Raw genomic sequence first — 15,681 nt, 5'->3', positions numbered from 1 at the left:
AATGTACAAAATAATTACAGAAGATGACACATTCTGGAAGGCTTCAGAAGTAAGAAAAAATTAAATAAAACTGTATATTTAAAGAAAATGTTTTTCTTCTCAAATAATTATTCAGCATCATTTACACATAACTTCAAACAAAATACAAAATTCACTCCGATTCAAGCAACAGCTTGAACAAATAAGTCATTTTACTGACAGTTTTCCATTTTACATAAAATAATTTCCCAACAAAAGATGTTGCACTTTACATTATGTACAATACAGGGTAGTTTTCTGACATTGCAATACAAAAATAATACGAATTCCAATACAATTATTTCCAATTTATATCTTTGTACATAGAAAGTGAAATAAATTAACACTTCTACAATACTTGGATGAAAGAGTAGATTTATCCATCTTCTGAAAAAGTAAATGTTTCAAAGAAGCATGACGAGTGCCAAACACTGACTAATTTTTTTTTTTTCACTCCACTACAACTGTACAGCTCGCACCTCATGCCTTGCAATGAAATGACAAAACTTGGTACAAAAGTGCAATAGGTAAAATAGTCGACAATATTCACATTATTTTGAATAATCTCTGCGCTTGTTACCATATAGCTGAAAAGATAGGAAACTAAAGAACAATAAAAGCAACTGAGGAATATGCCTCAAAATTTACTGAGTGTTTTCTTTAACAACTCTGCTCAGAAGAAAAACAAGTCATACTTCTGCCTGTGGCAAATTCAAAACTTTCCACAATCTCTGACAATTGTACATTTATTTAATTAAGTAGATTCCAAAATAAAATGTATTATTTTGAATTCTCTTCCCATTTAATGATATGTGTTCAAGGTACCACAACAGTTTCATATCAAATGGATCATCTAGTGCCAAAGTGCCTAAGACTGACGAAACAAATTCTCAACAATAACATTTCAGTGACGCATCCACGAAGTTGTAGATTGTAATTTCTAATATTCATACTGAATTTCTCAACATAGATAGTAAATGACCTAAAAAGTAAAATAATGGAAATTTCAGCCTAAGTTAAATAATGGAAATTTCAGCCTATGGAGCAGCCAGTTGCAAATGGAAAGGACGGAATGGGATGCGTATGGTATTGCGTTGTCATATCAGACACTGTAAGATACAGTAATGTAGATACTAGGCAGTGCACTGTTGCACAGTGACATCATATTTATGGAATATTCTGTCATGCTTGGAGAAACATAAATTATGCTCTCCATCTGAACACGCCTGGAAGGCCAAACAGAACCAGCTGACTGCCGTGTCATCGTCAGCTGACAGGTATCACTGAATGTGGAAATGGAAGGGCCTGTGATCAGCACACTGCTTTCCCAGCTGTGGTCAGTTTTTGTGACCAGAGCTGCTGTTTCTCAACAAGTAGCTCCTCAACTGGCTTCTCAAGGGCTGAGTGCACCCCACTTGCCAACAGCAATCAATAGAACCGAACCATCACCCATCCAAGAACTAGCCAAGCTCGACAGTGCTTAATTTTGGTGATCTGATGGGAACCGGGGTTACCACTGTGGCAAGAGCATTGGCAGAGGAACATATTTAAAACTGAAATGTGAAGTATTAATACTTCAACACTTTATATATCAGTTTTTAATAAGTGACTTTATATTATTTTGTCACAGTACTGTATGCTACAAATAGTGGCTGGTGAGCCAAAGTTGTAGTGGGAAACTGAAGAAACAAGATGTTCACAAATCAAATATAGCTTCTAACCAAAGCAAAAAATTTGAAATAACAATTTGGTCCATGGAATCCACAAGCAGCTGACAACTAATGACTGACAACTCTCTTATTTAGAAAGATCTACTTAAGGATTACAGTTCTGGTATGGTTGTTTGAAATATGATACCAACCATTTATGCCAATGAAAGTGGCTGTGCAGGAAATGGAGGGAATTATAGTTACCCACACACACACATTATAATTACTCATGGATTTATCAGCACTGTATTATGACAAATTTTTCTCTCTCTGGGCAAAAGTGATGCAAATAAACAAAAACTGCACACAAATAAAGGCTGTTATGACCTTGTAGGTGCAACAGCATTAATATAAAATAGTAATAACATGATGAGTCCAAAATAAACCCATACATTGTTCTTTTTTCAGAAGGGTTTCTAATAAAATAACATACTTTGAGAGAAATCAAACATTATGAACTCAGTGTGACAGGGCAATACATCTGTCATTATGTCCAACAAAGATATAAATTAACTATGAGTATCACATTTAACTATCACTGATCTGTCACACCAAATAGTAAATTTAAAAAAAGAGAAATGATACCTGCAAGTATTTTGAATGGCAGGTATGATGACTACAGGAACATAGTGAAATTTTATTGTCATTGATAGAAGTTTGAATCACACTTTATTCAAACAGTCATTTTAGTTTCCAAACTGCCTATGGATATAGTGTGTTTGTAAATTGTTTGTCATTCATGGGTGGATAAAAGAAAAAATTTTGAATTACTTTACTGTGTTTTACAGAGGCACCAAACTTATTTCCCAACAGTACTGTTCTTAATTTCCATTTGCAGAGAATGCTCTTTCAATATAAAGGAATTCTAATGATAACAAGTAAAACCTCATCTAGGTGAAATCATAATCAACAAATGGAACACACTGAGCACAGAAAGATCTGATATGTGCCTTCCTTTTTAAAATCTGCGACTCCACTATGATTGGTAATCTGTGATTCTGATAATGGATTCTGTCATTTGCTGCTGTTATTGCACTAATTGGCACTAGATACAGTTATGTGATTAAGTAATGCCAGGCACATGGCAGATGTTACACGGTCAGTGCACAGCTACCTCTCCTGACGTGTGCATTTGTAGGTATTTTACACTGATACTCCTGTTTTGTAGCTTATCTTCAAATAAGACTAATAAATACATATTAACGATTGCAAGGTGACACAAAAAATTTTAAGCACTTACTGATACAAGACATGGCACAGATAGTCCTGCTTCATCCTCAATGCAGGAAATAACTTCTTTTCTTTCACTTCACAGAAGGATAACATTATAGAACACAAACAACACAAACTGGCATTTATGAAAAATTTTGATCACGTTTGCATAAAACAGTTAACTTCATTAACAATGCCAAAAGCAACTTACAAAATCCGGAGAAGCAATGTTTTTGTTTCTCTCACACACATTCACACATACTTTTCACAGCACAATAACCTGTTTAACAGGTCTTCGTTGCAGTATTGCACATTAATGAATTATGGTTCACAGACAGACCTCTGTTTTGAGGATTTTCCCAGATATCTAACAATCAGAATTTCACAACTTAACGCACTTTATTAAAACACAGAATCCTGGGGTCCCGACGTGGAAACTGTCGTAATCGTGCTCAGGTCAAGTCACAACATTCGCACAGGCACACACTGGGAAAACAGCCAGCAAACAGGGTCAGGAATGGCATCGTGTTTCGCTCATAAATCATAAATGTAAATGCAAAAAATGACTTTAGCTGACACTTGAGAGGCACTCATTCAAAATTGGTGCTAAACATATTGAGGTCCTCAAAAGAGGAAGCTGCACCCTGATCGAGCATCTGCAGCATGTCATTGAGCTCGTGACCGCTGTGTGTGTGGCCCCCGGGCCCGGCGCCGCCTGCTGAGCTGCCGGGAGCTCCAGGGCCGCCAGAGCCGGGGCCTTGACCGGGGTCGGGGCCCTGACCACCACTAGGCTGTTGTGGTTGCCATCCCCACATACCTGAAAATGAAACACATACATATACATATATAAAGTGCGTGTTACTGTAGAAAATGTGGAACTGTAGTACTACAATTAAAATAGGCATTAACGAACATGCTATTAAAAAATTTATCTTTAAATGAAGATTTTCATCAGTTCCAGTGAATCTGTCATGAGAACAAAGTTACTGAAACTCATCTTTAAACAACTTTGTTTATGAGAAAGTTCACTTTTGTGGAATTAATACGACAAAATTAAAAATAATTTTGGTGTATTTTTAAGAGCTGGTCCATTTACTTTCAAAAAGGTAAAATTAGATTCTTAGTAGATCAAGCTGCAGTAATTAGTTATCCGTTCTTTTGGCCGATAGTTCAATAATTGTTTCTTGGTTGTTAATTTAAAGCTTCCTTTTAGCAAGTTCACTGCTAATCATGAAAATGGGAGCAGTAAGAAGAAAGAGTTTTCTTATTACTGACAGATGGACCACATACTAAAAGGTAGACTAATTTCTCCAGAACTTTAAATGTTTCTTCTACTAAATACCCAAGTTACCCGCAACCTCTGGAACTGAACATAATTCACTCTGTGAAATCAAAGTACAAAATGGTTTTATGCAGAGGTCCACAAAATTTCTGGAGGAAAAGGAAGTAGTGAAAATGACATTTTATAGGTTATTTTGTAACAAGAATGTAATGTTACCACATATGTTTTAGCTAGGACTTTGTTTTATATGAAGACAGCATCCTGTCTTCCAGATCCTAGATGTATATACTTAAGCTGTGTGAAATGATTTCAAAGGATTGTGCTGAAATAGATAATGGTGATTACCAGCTACTAAAGGACTTAATACTCGCAGGAGCTATTTTTCCTCCTTTCATGCAAATGAGTGAGTTCTTGGTCAGCATCAATCAGCTGGAGCAACAAATCCTTTTAGCAATTCACAATGGAAGATGGAAGCAAACTAATATTCTCAATTTTTTTTAAATATGAAAGACTCTGATTATTTTTCCTTAGCTACTCCAGCAATCGTGTTCATCATACGCCATTGCAGAATAAAGCAGTTTTTAAATGAAACAATTCCTTCTTCTAGATGACTGCTTTAAATCAAGACACCATTTAATGATTACATATGTTCCACGAAAAATGTGTGTTGCCAACATCACATTAGTACATGCTGAGGATAAGTTATCTTTATACTAAGCTGTATTTTCCTCTCCGGGGGACACCACCTTGACGAAGCACTGTCCGTGCGGGTGGAGAGGCTTGCGTATCCGCGGGAAACTGAGGGCTATGCCGAAGGTACAGGACCTACTGCCACAAAGGCCTCAGCCGATGGATCAGATTAAGAGTGTCCCACAACGTCCCATCTTCCCTATCCACTCCTAGTCCTACCCTATTCCGTGACCCAACCCAAGGTGTGATGCGATCCATGCTGAGGGGTGCGTGGCACATGGGAAGTTGTGTCGCAAACGGATCCTCAGGGATACCGGGCAACCTCCCTGAGTGATTAGCCTTACACCGCGCGGGGTATTTGTGGTGTGGACCTTCTAGAACTCCAAATCTCGTGGGACCAACATGGACACGACTACAGAAAAAGAAACTGAGGGGCAAATTGAGACCTCAGATACCCAAACATCAGGGACTGAACCGATGAAAGGCATTTCCACTAATGAATCAGGGTCTAGACCTGAGCCAGAAGTGGGAACTGTAACCGAGAAGCTAGACAAGATTAAGATCAAAGGCTTGTCTGGGACCCAAAGGAGGAAGCTACTCAGAGAACAGAGGAAAAAGGAAGGAAAAGAACGGCTTCCTAAACACAAGTGGAGGGAAGTAAAGGGACTAGAACCCAAGGCCCCCCAGGAAAAAACTGGCTCAGGTTGAAGGGAACAGGCAGACCCTCACAACTTCAAAGACAGGTAGTAAGTGGATAAGGGAGGAATCAAAGACTCCCTCCTCCCTGGATAAGCAAGTCCAGAAAAAACTGAGGCAAGAAATAGGGAAATAGATCTATAGTACTGCAGTCTCAGTTTTTAGGGTGGCAGAAATCCAGGAAGGTTATCCACGCGGTGGCCATCACCTCGCAGCAGGAGGAACTAGTACAGATGGCCCTCTTTGAAAAGATTGGGGGGTGGGGGAGGGGGAAGGGGGGGGGGAGGGGGTGGCTGGCCCAGGTCCCAACTTCAGGAGGGTCTATCTAGAGCGTGGTGCACTCATTTTTGTCTGAGAGGGGGTGCACAAAATAGAATGGCTCAAGGACAAGGTGCCCAAGGTGGGAAGATGCGAAGCTGCTAGTCAAGATGACAGCGGAGCTTCTTAAGACCGCAAAGATATCATTATGGGTACCCAAGATCCTTAAGTAAGTCTCTCCCAAGACTGTTTGGGAAAATAGGGGCCCAGAACCCAAAAGTCCCGACAGAAGACTGGAGAGTGATTAACCAGAAGGTTGCTCCGGAAGGATGAACCATGGTGGTGGAGGTTAGTGAGAAGTCCCTGAAGGTGATGCGGGAGCAGGACCTGAAACTGTTTTTAGGGTTCTCGCAGGTCACCGTCAGGGTTCTCGAAGATAGCAGTAAGACGGAGCCTGGAGGTGCTGCAGATTAATCTGCAGCACAGTAAAGGGGCCTCTGCTGCCCCGAGCCGCTGCCTGGGGAGACAGGAAGTGGACATGGCCCTGATACAAGAACCCTATTTATACAAAGGGCGTATATCAGGCCTCGGAGGCACTGGAGGTAAGCTGATCTATGCTAGGAATCTAAGAAACTCCAAAACATGCATCTATGTTAGAAATGACATTTCTTTCATGCCAATGATAGATTTCTGCTCTAGGGACCTAGTGACCATAAAAATGCAGCAATGTAAGGAAGGCCTCAGCATACCTTCCTTACAAAGACAGTTCTCCCCCTCCCTTGGATGTGAGGAGACTGGTAGAGACTTGCCATCAGCAAGGTAACCAACTGCTGGTGGGGTGTGACGCTAATGCCCACAACCTAGTGTGGGGCAGCAAGAACAGTACAGGTCAGTACCTTCTTTAACTCCTCTTAGCTAACAACTTAGAGGTCCTGAATAGGGGCAATGAACCTACATTCAGGAATAGCAGAAGGGAAGAAGTAATTGACATAACATTTGGTTCCATGATGATGGGTAGCTATGTCAAACAATGACATGTTGTTTTGGAGCCATCCTCATAGGACCACATTTACATTAAATTCAAGGTTGAAATGGGAATCTAGACAACCATGACTTATAGAAATCCCAGGAAAACAGACTGGGAGACATATAGGAGGGACCTTGACTTAGGCTTATCGGAAATTATAACCATGATAAGGAAGCCAGTAGAATTTGAAGAAGTAGCAGAGGCTGTTACCTCTGCCATAGTGACCTCATATCAGGACAAGTGCACAGTCACCAGGAAGTGCACAAATAGGAGTGTTCCTTGGTGGAATAACAAATTGAAAATGCAAAGAAAACAGGTACGGACACTGTTTAATATTGCGAGACGTAAAGGATAGTGGGCTAAATATTGTGAGGCCCTTGTCAATTACAATCTTGCAATAAGACAAGCAAAGGAAACATCCTGGAAGGCATTCTGTGAGGAAGTGGAAGGCACGGCTGCACAAGCCAGACTTCACAAGATTCTCACTAGAGTACCAACTAACCCAGGAGGTACATTGAGGAAGGAGGATGGGGAATATACAAAGACAGCACATGAGGCGCTGGATTGCTCCTCAAAACTCACTTTCCTCAATATGCTCTGAGCGGATAACACAGACCAGTATGTGACCCCAGATAGACAACGGTTCTCAGGCACTCGAAGAGAGGACTGGAATTCGGCCAAGGAGTGTGTAAACTTCAACAAAATCCAGTGGGCGGTGGGAACATTCCAACCATCCAAGTCACCTGGCCCAGATGGAATTTTTCCAGCTCTCCTACAACAGGCAGGACGAAAGCTTATAAGAGTCCTATGCAGGCTATTCAGGGTTAGCTTAGCAGTAGGAATCATTCCCAATGTTTGGAGGGCAGTGAAGGTTGTCTTCGTTCCAAAGCTAGGGAGAATTGATCATACCAAGGCCAAGGATATGAGACCAATCACTCTGTCCTCCTTCATTCTCAAAACATTGGAAAAACTGGTTGATGTATATGTTGGGGAGAGGAGGCTAAGTAGGGTCCTTCTACACCTGAACCAACACACATACCAACCAGGTAAATCATGTGAGACAGCTCTCCACCAACTCGCTGGGAAGATGGAAAAGCACTTCACTTCCAAGAAATAGCCCTCTGCACCTTCCTGGATATCGAGGGGGCCTTTAATAACATGACCTTCGATTCCATGGTAAGGGCAGCAGAGCTGCATGACCTGGAGACCACTACATGTAGGTGGATCAGAGCCATGCTTAGTGGAAGGAAGGTAGAGGCTACCATGATGAATGAAAAGATGGTAATTAAGACCACTACAGGCTGCCCACAAGGAGTTGTTTTGTCTCCTCCATTGTGGAATCTAGTGGTGAACGAACTCATTGAGGAACTAAATTCCAGACAATGCTTCTGCCAAGGATACGCAGATGACCTTGTCATAGCAATACTTGGCAAATTCACTGACACAGTCAGGAATACGGCACAAGGAGGGTTGGACAGCAAAAATGGTGCATTAAACAGGATCTGACAGTTAATCCTAAGAAGACTGTAGTGGTGTCATTTACGAAGAGACACGCAAGTTGGAATTTAAAGCTCTTCGATGAAACTCTACCTGTGAAGGGGACAGTGAAATATTTAGGGGTAACCTTGGATGAGAAGCTAACTTGGACCCCTCATATTAGGAGTATCTGCTCCAAGGCAAAAAGTACATTAGTGAGTACTAGGGCTTGTGGCAAAAATGGTGCCTAAGCTCCAGGGGTATGCACCGGATATACACCACAGTGGTTAGACCTAGGATTTCCTATGGGGCCGTAGTGTGATGGAAGACAGTAGAACAGCGGGTTGCTGCTAAAGAGCTTACTAAGGTGCAGAGATTGGCCTGCTTAGCCATAACGGGCAGAATTAGCAGCACACCAACTGCTGCAATGGAAGCCATGCTGGATATGCCTCCACTTCACCTTTGGGTTAAGATGGAGGCAGCAGCTGGGGCATACAGACTTAGAACTGGCCAAAACTGGGTCTCACTCGGATATCCAGAATCACACACTAACATAGTGAGTGAGGTAAGTATAGGTATGGCTGGGGAAATGCCTGCCGACTATATAGTAACTCCCAACTGCTTTGACAAGCCTTACAACATAATAATTGGAAGTAGGGAACAGTGGGAGAAAACAGTTCGACACCGTATGGGGGACATTGTTTGGTTCACCGATGGGTCGAAAACAGATCAAGGCATTGGGGCAGGGTTGTACAGGGTTCAGCTAAGACTGGAGAGCAGCATCTATCTAGGGAAACTGGCCTCTGTATTCCAAGCCGAAATTAATGCAATCAGGGCATGTGTGGAGGAGAATATGAGTAGGTGCTACAATGACCATAGGATCTACATCTATTCAGACAGCCAGGCAGCACTGAAATCATTGGCAGCTCCTGCAACAAGATCTAAGATTGTTGCAGATCGCCACAGGGCTCTGGTGGAGCTAGTGGGAAGCAATAGGGTATACCTAGTGTGGGTCCCTGGCCACTCTGGGATCTGTGACAATGAACAAGCCGATAGATTGGCTAGGATGGGGGCAACAACTCCATTTATTGGACCGGAACCTGTCTTGACAATCACCAAGGCTATGATCAAATTAGAACTACAGAAATGGCTTAGGAAACAGCACGTAGGATATTGGACCAAGGTCCATAAACAAAAACATGGTAAGGTAATGATGCCATCTTTTAAAAAGGAGCTCTGTAATCCTGGGATTGAACATGAAAGAGATTGATGACCGGCCACGAGAACTTCAAAAAACACCTACACACAATGGGTATAATGGAAGAGGACCCTAAATGTAGGATCTGTGATGAGGGTGAAGAAACTGCATCACACCTAATCTTTGAATGCATGGCATTGGAGAGTAAAAGATACAGAATCTTTGGGACAACTAGACCTGAAGAAATTGTGTCTAACAAAAAACTGGTAGAGGGACTCCTTGCACTATTTAAGGGCACTGGTTGGCTTTACTAGATATACAAGGAGTGATACTGCACAATAAACCTAGTTTCGGTGCGGGCAGTGGGGGGTCAGACCTAAGCTGTTTTAGCTCTCCTGTTAAAATCAATCAATCAAGCTGTATTTTAACTTTTAGCAAATGATTAACTTGTGAGGCACGAGTACTTACAAGGCTTAAAAATAAAATAAAATACTGAATCTACATCACTCTGGAAGTGTACTTTAGCCAAACCATGGTTTAAAGAAACAAACAATGGAAAGTTTACATTGAAATATCAACAATATTATGAAAAGGACAGACTGTTGCTAACTGTGGTAATGAGAAAATTGCAGCTGTCAAGCAGCTTCTGCGCCAGCCGCCAGGGATGCTGTGTTTTCTAATACGTTTTCATGTCTCAGTGCATTGTTTATTCCCTGCTGTGAATTTTTGTGTGTCTCGTATTTCTGTGTGTCATGTTCTGACTTGATTCTGTCACTCCAGGTTAGACTGGTAATCACTTACTGACTTCCTCCCAAGTATTTGTACATTCTAGAATCATTTACCTGTGCAATAGTTTACCTTAGGAGTTCACATTCCAATCAATATTTGACGATCAGTAATAATTTCTGTGCTCTCTGTTCACCCTGTTTGTTAAATACAGTTGCCGCAATAAAGTATTTTGTTCCAGTAAACCTTGTCATAGTGTGTTCACATTGTGCAACGGTCAGACAGTCCAAATTCAGCTGTACTCAATAGGACCAAGCCTGATAAATCACTGTAAAATTTAAATTAACCTTTGGGTTGAGGACAATGTTACCTCTTCACTTCCCTATATCCTACCCCTCCAACCAACCACCACAGCAATGTGCAACTAACACAACGTATCTGGGTCAGGAGTCCCAGCACAAGTATTCTTCTTCTTTCTTTTTTACTGCTGCTCCTGCTCTCTTACACACGTACTCCACTAGCTCTGTCACACAGCTATATTGACAATTTGTGCACAGTCACCCAAGATACCTTCTTCTCCTGAAGAGGAACACCTAATGAAGGGATCTGACTAAATTTCTACTGAATTGCTGAGTGTATGAAGTACTGCTGCTTTGTCTCTGACAAACGTGACTCACCTGCCGCAGATGACGTTGGAGCATGGTAGGCTGCTGCCCTTGCTTGGCCAGGTGCTAGCTGAGTATACGTAGGTGCTGTCGGAGCTGTTGGACCACCAGGAGACCGTGAGGGACTCAGCTGGCCGTACTGATAACCTTCAGCTTGCTGTCTGAGGCTCCATGCTGCAGAAGGGGCAGGAGCAGCTGCAGGTGCTGGGGCAGGACTAGCAGCGGCAGGTTTACCAACACGGCCAACACTGGCCACAGGGGAAGCATACCCAGCAGGTGAATGTGAATGTGAGGTATCGTATCCTCCATAAGCACTACTCGGACGCTGCTGCTGTTGCTGTTGTGGGCTTGGACCTACTGAATATAATATTTTTCATGTGAACTTGTGCTTAGAAAGAAACAACAGATATTACTGAAACAAATTACATGAAAACTCTTTCAAAGTTAATAATCCATAAATTGCTAACTCTCTGGTATAGATTTCTATTCATCGAATATTGTCAGTTCTTGTTACATAATGTCTAAATTCAATCACTTCAATTGGAGATTAAAAGAGCTCCTGCCTGTTAATTCCTCTGTGACACTATGATAATAAACTGTATGTTTATGATATTGGCACAACATGGTAACATAACTTCCTTTATAAATATTATATGCAGAAGTATTATTCCAGTGGTACATATCTTGGATCTTTAGAAGTTTAGTACTGCAATGAAGTTTTGGTATCATGTCCACTTGTAATTTATAGCTTCTTATAATTGTGTGTGATAAAACTTTTCATGGAAAGTGGAATTTTAAAAGATGGCTAAACACTAACAGCAGTAAATGAATGTTTCCTTCCAGGGCTCATTAGATGAATTAAATTAAAACAAATTTCATTTCCTTCAATTTATTGAAAAACTTCACCATTTTACTTTAATTTTTAAATACGATATCGTATGAACTGAGACTAATGTATGTGATCTGCAACTTATTAATAGAAACAAAGTATGTGCCACTTCCTGCAATGCATTTCGTTCCTTATATGCAATGATGAACTAGAACATCATGACACATACTTACAAAGGAAATATTAAAGCTTTCTTTATTAATCAAGTATCACAATAAGTGGCTAAGGGGAATCTTCTGGGATGAGATATACACCACTAAAAAGAAGCATCTGTTAGAAATTACACTCATACTTATAAAACAGACAAACTACTAGTCACTACAATTTTTGTTCCTAGTGTTGTATTTATGAATGCTACAGTTATTTTCAAACTGTTCTTGATTCTTTACAGCATGCAGCCCTTTAAAGTCACAGGAAAGTTATATAACAGTAAAAAGAGACTATTACTAACTAGCAGACAAGCAGAGGTGGGACACACAATGCCAGGATCGCAGTCTGGCAAGTGAAACGGGGTAGGGGTTGTGTCAGGTGGAGTAAGCAGAAGAAAGAGGCAGGAAGCAGGAGGTGGAGTTCATGGCAGGAAGCTAGTAACTCTGAGGGAGACAGCAAGTGTACAGGATAGGAATGCAGATGGGACAGGTGGCAGGTACATGGGCCAGGCATGTGGCACATGGCCACCAGAGCCTGTCAGTCCATTTGATGCACAATGTAGATTATGTAGGGTGTGGACTGGGAAGGAGTAACAGGACAGAGGAATGGAACACTACTCGACAGAGGGTATGGAGCCAGCGAGTTAGTGGAAATTGTGGGTAGAATGATTATGCGAGTGAATGACACGTTGCAAGGATAATTCCTATCTACATAGCTCAGACAAGCTAGTGCTGGAGGGAAGCATCCATATGGCACAGGTTGTGAAGCAGCCACTGAAATCCAGCATGTTGTGCTCAGCAGCATCTTGTGCCACTTGGAGGTCAACTCTTTTCTTGTCCATAGTTTGGTAGTGGTCAATCATTATGGTGCACAGCTGGTTTGCAGTCATACCCACATAAAACGCTTGTAGAAATCGCAGCAGAGGTGGTATATTACATGGCTGCTTTCACAGGTGGCTCCTCCTCTGATAGGATAGGATAAGCCTTTGACAGGACTGGAGTACAATGTGCTGGTTTGGTGAATTGGACAGGTCTTGTCATGGGTGGGAACTCTCTAATTTCCAGGAATGATGATAGATAATCAAAGTACTGGCAAAAGGCATGGTTCAGCTGCTCCATACCCGATTGATATCGGGTGATGAGTGGGGCATTCCTTTGCAGCCAATTCTTGGGGGTGATGGGAGGGTTAGAGGTGTGTGGGACAATGGTGCAGGAATATGTTTGTGAACTAGGTTTGGGAATAGTGCTGTCTGTGAAGGCCTTTGTCAGACCTTTGGCATACTGGCCAAGCAGATTCTTGTCACTGCAGATATAATTCTCATCACTGCAGATATGCCATCCATGGGTGGACAGGCTGTATGGGAGCGAATTTTTGGTGTGGAAGGGGTGATAGCTGTTAAAATGAAGGTACTGTTGGTGGTTACTGGACTTAATACGGACAAAGAGATGGATGGAGCCATCAGAGAAGTGGAGGTCAACTTCCAGCAAAGTGGCACATTAGGTTGGACAGGACCAGGTGAAGTGGATTGGACAGAAGGCATGTCTTGGCACTGGGTACACATTGTTAAGATATCATCAATGAATCTGAACCACAGAAGTGGTTTGGTGTTTGATGGGACCTGATATATTTGTCGTTAGTATCACATGATGTGCCTTCCATGTGAATTAGGCACAGACATGTGTTCTGGCTGATCAGTGCATTTTTGTATCCCTTATCAAAAAGATAACTGGTGCAGAATACCAACAACACTGCATGTTTCTAAGAGCAGAATTTTATGTCAGGGTTCTTCAGCTTTTCACAACAGCAAATCAATGAATTGTTATTCTGATAGCTGCTAGGAAAGTCACTAAAATGTTACTTATTTTTTACTGGACATTATTTTCCAGTGTTTTATAAATTTTTTATGCTTTACTACCAACTCTTGCTCGTTTGGCTATGAAATAAAATCTTCCTGTATGTGGCCCGTATCTCATTGCAGTGACTATAAAGACATTTTCCCTCCAAATCATTTTGTAGCATTGAATGCACTTCATTACATCTATTCCCAATACTTACCCTGGATATGAGGTGCTGTTGTCATCATATGTGGATAAACCTGATCTGCAGCACGGTGAGCACGCTGCAAACTGTAATCAAGCCCAGGGCCTGGACCTGCAGACTGGTAACTGGTGACCTGATCAGTAGGGTCTCCGGCTGTGTTATCAGCCTGCCCATGTAGTGACCTGCACAGAGAGCAAATGCCCAATCATGTCTGTGTTCCACAATATCAGCCTAGATGTTACTGGGAGGAAAAAATGAAGCCAGTATGATGAATTCTGAAACCGGTCATGATTTATCTGACGTGCAGTTTATTATTACGTAAAACATATCACTATGCGTTTCAAACCTCAGTTCATAATCAAGCAAACATTAAAAATACATATTATATCATTATAATACGTTTAACATGACATTCTGTTAGTTGTTACTGATGTTGCACTCCTGGTAACTGTGATACATTTTTTGTCAGAAAATGAAGAATTGCAGTAGAGCATTGATTATCCAAACTAAACAGGGGACATGGGTGTTCAGAAAAACAATTTATTTGGATAATCAAACTGTACACTTACATTTACCAATAAAAACTACATATATTTACAACATGGATCTCTTTTATTATTACAAATGTACAATAGGAGTGTATGTAGTACAGCCTAGTAAACAAAATATGTACAGCCTAGTAAACAAAATATGTAATGTATTTGCATTTTCCATGTTCAAAACAGACAGAGTGATTCCGTGATGATATTACAAACTTTTGGGATACGAAAAAGAGTAAATGTATCAATCTGAGGTAAAGGACCCTGGTCCAGATATGACCAAGCTGAAAGTTATAAGTGGAAATCATTCTGTTATCTCTGACAGGCGACCTCTTTTACTAAAAGCTCTTTACTTACCATATCCAAAATGAGGTAAGTATGGACCATAAATAGATAAAAATGACATGTAAACATGGGCTCTAAAGTGCATACTTTCAAGAGCTATGAGCACTTGTTTATCTTTGCTATTATGAAAGATATCTCTTCTACTGAAAAAGTCCTCATAGCTCTAAACACATGCATTTTACAGCCCATGTTTACAAGACTTTTTTTCTTGTTTTGATCCATACTACCTTCTCCCAGGATATGGAAAGCAAAGAGCTTGCACTAGAAGAATTATCAGAACAAGTTTTGCATATAATTTTCAACTCATTGTTTACGGACCAAGCTCCCTTACCTCAAGTTGATACAGTTATCCTTCCCCACCATCACAGAATGTTTGTATTATCATCATGGAATCACTCTGCATGTACAGGATTAACACTTAAAAAACCCTTAACTGCGTTCCTTCTAAGCAAGCCTACCCACTTACGAGCCACAAAGTCGCACACTTTCTTCAGGATAGATATCTGAATCTGGTCAATTTTTTCTTGAGCTTCAAACCATTGCAAGCCAGTATCTAAACACGTAAATGCTTCAAAAGCAGCTGGTATGTTTTGATCTTCATTTACTGGACCACTAGTTGATGAGGTACTTTACCAGTGACGAGATTTACAATTTCAATATACTACATTTTTTGATGCCTTGGATCTACATCGTAGACACTCGTCCATTTTTTTAATATCTTATTCATTACTTCCATGGCAATTGAATTCTCTTAGTATCTT

The 15,681-nt window shown here is 40.9% G+C and overlaps 1 protein-coding gene across 4 annotated transcripts in view; it reads right to left on the bottom strand.

The window, feature by feature from the left end:
- Nucleotides 1–383: 383 nt before the first annotated feature.
- The window catches only part of LOC126088561 (aryl hydrocarbon receptor nuclear translocator homolog), a 541,269-nt gene continuing 525,971 nt past the window's right edge, over nt 384–15,681 (bottom strand). For 3 of the 4 annotated variants that reach the window (XM_049906748.1, XM_049906747.1, XM_049906745.1), the window contains 3 exons: nt 14,052–14,218; nt 10,970–11,314; nt 384–3,756 (listed from right to left, as the gene is read on the bottom strand). In XM_049906748.1, coding sequence (XP_049762705.1) covers nt 3,530–3,756; nt 10,970–11,314; nt 14,052–14,218 — 739 coding nt within the window. In that variant the 3' untranslated portion in view covers nt 384–3,529. The remainder of the gene's footprint in view (nt 3,757–10,969; nt 11,315–14,051; nt 14,219–15,681) is intronic. The other variant, XM_049906746.1, reaches the window with a different exon arrangement.

The sequence above is a fragment of the Schistocerca cancellata genome, chromosome 6 (assembly GCF_023864275.1).
Source record: "Schistocerca cancellata isolate TAMUIC-IGC-003103 chromosome 6, iqSchCanc2.1, whole genome shotgun sequence".
Lineage (NCBI taxonomy): Eukaryota > Metazoa > Arthropoda > Insecta > Orthoptera > Acrididae > Schistocerca > Schistocerca cancellata.
The sequence above is the reverse complement of the archived record's forward strand: the minus strand, read 5'-3'. Positions and strand labels throughout refer to the sequence as shown.